General features: G+C 36.7%; 1 protein-coding gene across 1 annotated transcript; it reads right to left on the reverse strand.

Annotated features, from left to right (window-relative positions):
• Positions 1-3,058, reverse strand: LOC123528521 (uncharacterized). The gene is made up of 3 exons (XM_045308287.2): positions 2,643-3,058; positions 2,029-2,364; positions 1-1,809 (listed from the first exon to the last, which is right to left on the reverse strand). Exons 1-3 carry the CDS (start codon positions 3,007-3,009, stop codon positions 1,178-1,180), a joined length of 1,335 nt encoding a protein of 444 aa, XP_045164222.2. The 5' UTR covers positions 3,010-3,058; the 3' UTR covers positions 1-1,177.
• Between the last annotated feature and the right edge of the window lie 374 nt (positions 3,059-3,432).

Consider the following 3,432-nt stretch of genomic DNA (forward strand, 5'->3'; position numbering starts at 1 on the left):
AATTACTGCTTATTCACTATAAATACCTATTGTAAATTAATAAAGTCAAACGAAAGTTAGATGATAAAATCGACAATATTGTTTAACATTTCTTCGGTGTCATAAGACAAAAAGCGTCTGACACATAGTGCATTATGAGAAAAAATATTATTTTTAAAACTATTCAACTTTGCAAAAAAAGCTAGTATCATGCTTGGAGAAGAATCGAAAATTTAGCATAGCATAAAAGCCTGATACTTACAAAGGTATTTTACTTATCTGCTTTGAACATTAGGAAATTCTGAATTTATTTTGTACTTTTCAAAAATACTAGAAATCAGATAGCCTCAGTGCCAGTATGTAAAACAACAAAGTTGTTACAACAACAATTTTTATCTTATGAAAGAAAACTTGTGCTCAAGTTTTAAGATTGTAAAAAAAAATACTATAAATTGTCGTAATTAGATTTGGTCATGTTATGATGCCGAACAGATGTGTACATTTTAATAAGCAAAAGTTCTAAAAAAAAAACTGTGCGAAAATGTGTACCTATTGACACTGACAGCAAATTAAATGCTACTCGCTCGCAATTTGGGGTTGGTTGGGGTCGAAAATCTTCATTCATTTTCGCAGACTGTGAAATATGTGATCATAAATATGCAATCTGACTTAAATATTTCTAAACGGTAAACTGTCAATAAAATTAAACTAAAGACATTTTTCCTGACACATTTTGATAGGAAAAATCTGAATGTGAGAATGAGTGGCTCTGAGACTAGTTTCTGAATTATCTATACAATTCTATCACAATTCTTGATTATATATACATGACTTTTGCTAGCAATTTAGAAAGAAACTAGTTCTTATCAGCATTGTTGTCAAATGGTTTATAAAATTTTATGTAGAAATTGATACTTATAAAGTAATTCTTACGCTGTACTGTTTTACAAATAAAAGATCTACAATACCTAAAACGCTATTAACAGTAGCATATACCAGTATACTGTATAAACTAAATAGAAATGTCTGAAATTTCAGTCTTAACAAATATTATAAGTTATAGTTACATCTATTTTTCATGTTCAAAAATACACTCGGACTTTTACGCAAACCGCATAAGTAACATCCTACAATTACACATTAAATTAAGGAATTGAAGTACTATTTATACTTCAAATTACTGGCTTAAATATTACCATTAATGGTGACGAAATGTGTTGTCGTTCCAGCCATTATTGTTATTCCAAGCATTGTTGTTCCATCCATTATTGTTCAGACCATTGTTGTTCCATCCATTGTTATTGCCCCAGCCATTGTTATTATCCCATCCATTGTTGTTCCATCCGTTGTCACCATGACCAAAATGGCCGAAAGATTGAGCGCCACCCATTGAGGAACCTACACTACCAAAAGATGATCCCATGCCGTGGTACTGTCCTATACCACCAAGAGATGATCCCATGCTTTGGTACTGTCCTACGCCACCAAGAGATGATCCCATGCCTTGATACTGTCCTACGCCACCAAGAGAGGATCCGTGACCACCGAAATGTCCAACACCTCCAAGAGAAGCTCCTGCACCACCGTGCATGGGCAGTCCTCCTACGCCTCCAAATGCACTTCCAAAACCACGTGACCCTCCGCTAATTCCGTGGCTGTATCTACCATGGAAACCAAATAATTCGTCGTCATCGTAGAAATCATCATCATCTCCGAATCCAATTCTTCCAATTCCACCGCTTATTCCACTAAATCCACCAAATCCACTAGAAAATCCACCAAAACCACCAGACATGCCGCCATATCCACCATGCCCGTAACCACCGTAACCTGTTGATTTAAGATTTCGAAATCTGAATATCAAACTATGCTTTTATAGTTAATATTTGAAGTTTTATACTTAAAGTCTAAAATGTAAATCTGTTATCATTTCTATTCGGAAAATGTTCTCGTTAAAAAGTATTAAAAGATTCGCGGGAAAATGGTTTAAGGACACAAAGTCTAGTCAAGCAGGAACATCGAAGATTATAAAAATTCAGTATGACTTACCCTTATGCATGACTTTCATGACAGGGACAACTGGCATGACAGGCTTTGGCAGTGGCACCTTCACTACTGGTACAACAGGGATAACTGGCTTTGGCTTTGGTACTTTCACAACTGGAACGACTGGAACGGGGATAACAGGCTTGGGCTTTGGTACCTTGACAACTGGTACGACTGGGATCACTGGTCTGGGTTTTGGTACTTTCACAACCGGAACGACTGGAACGGGAATAACAGGCTTGGGCTGTGGTACCTTGACAACTGGTACGACTGGGATCACTGGTCTGGGCCTTGGTACCTTTACAACTGGAACCACTGGTACTGGAATCACGGGTTTAACTGAAACACACAAGATAATAAAAAGATAATAAATACCTCAACGTTTATGAAGACGTTACAAAATATTTGAGACAATGTGGGGTTTTCATCAAATATCTACATTTTACATTGAAAAGTATAAATTTATAAATAATGAAAGGAAAATGAAATACATGTATATCACATACAACATAATTGGTATTCTCTGTCGTGGACCTAAGATTAACTAACTGCATCTATAAAATATAGTAACTTTGGATATTTCATATTCTTTCTGAATTTATGACAAAAATACTCACCAACATGTTTGCCGTATCCATAGCCGTAGCCTTTTGATATGCCGCCACCGTGTCCCCAACTGCTTCCATATCCGCCACCAAATCCCTTGGACATGCCACCGTGTCCCCAACTACTTCCATATCCGCCACCATATCCTTTGGACATGCCACCGTGTCCCCAACTGCTTCCATATCCGCCACCATATCCCTTGGACATGCCACCGTGCCCCCAACTGCTTCCATGTCCGCCACCGTATCCCCAACTACCGCCGAGTCCAACACCAGATCCCCATCCGAAACTTCCTTGTCCGAAACCGTCAAAGTTGTTTTCGTCTGCCTGGGCCAGGGCGGCCACAGCCAATACGACCGTTAATGCGAGTATGTTCATAGTTTCTGTAAAGACACATCGAACAAAATTATTTTTACAGATAAACTTTAATCCGTGGAGAACAAAAACTAATGGTAGGTTGTTATAAATTTGGCGTATTTTATAGCCGAATCACTTGCAAGTCAGTCCTTTTGTTTATAAATCACCGGTACTTATTCTGTTTGTTTTTGTTTTTTGTTTTTTTGTTTTTTTGTTGCTGTTGTTGTTTTGGGTTAATACGTCAAAAATCTAAAAATGAAAGTTTGAAAATTACTTCTGATATCCTGTAATGAAACACCTATGGAACGCCTTGTCGGTTAACACGTGTAGATGCTATCTCTCTAGAAACTGCACGTTTTTACTTTAAGGTCAATTTTTAAACGTTTAATTATAAATTATTTGAAGAACAATCATTCGGACTAAATAAACAAAAAAGAATAAAAA

Source organism: Mercenaria mercenaria, chromosome 1 (assembly GCF_021730395.1).
Source record: "Mercenaria mercenaria strain notata chromosome 1, MADL_Memer_1, whole genome shotgun sequence".
Classification (NCBI taxonomy): Eukaryota; Metazoa; Mollusca; class Bivalvia; order Venerida; family Veneridae; genus Mercenaria; species Mercenaria mercenaria.

Coding starts and splice junctions, on each gene's coding strand:
- LOC123528521 (XM_045308287.2), bottom strand. CDS start 3,009: ATGAACATACTCGCATTAACGGTCGTATTGGCTGTGGCCGCCCTGGCC. Junction 2,365..2,642: donor TGGATACGGCAAACATGTTG/GTGAGTATTTTT, acceptor TGTGTGTTTCAG/TTAAACCCGTGATTCCAGTA. Junction 1,810..2,028: donor CATGAAAGTCATGCATAAGG/GTAAGTCATACT, acceptor TTAAATCAACAG/GTTACGGTGGTTACGGGCAT.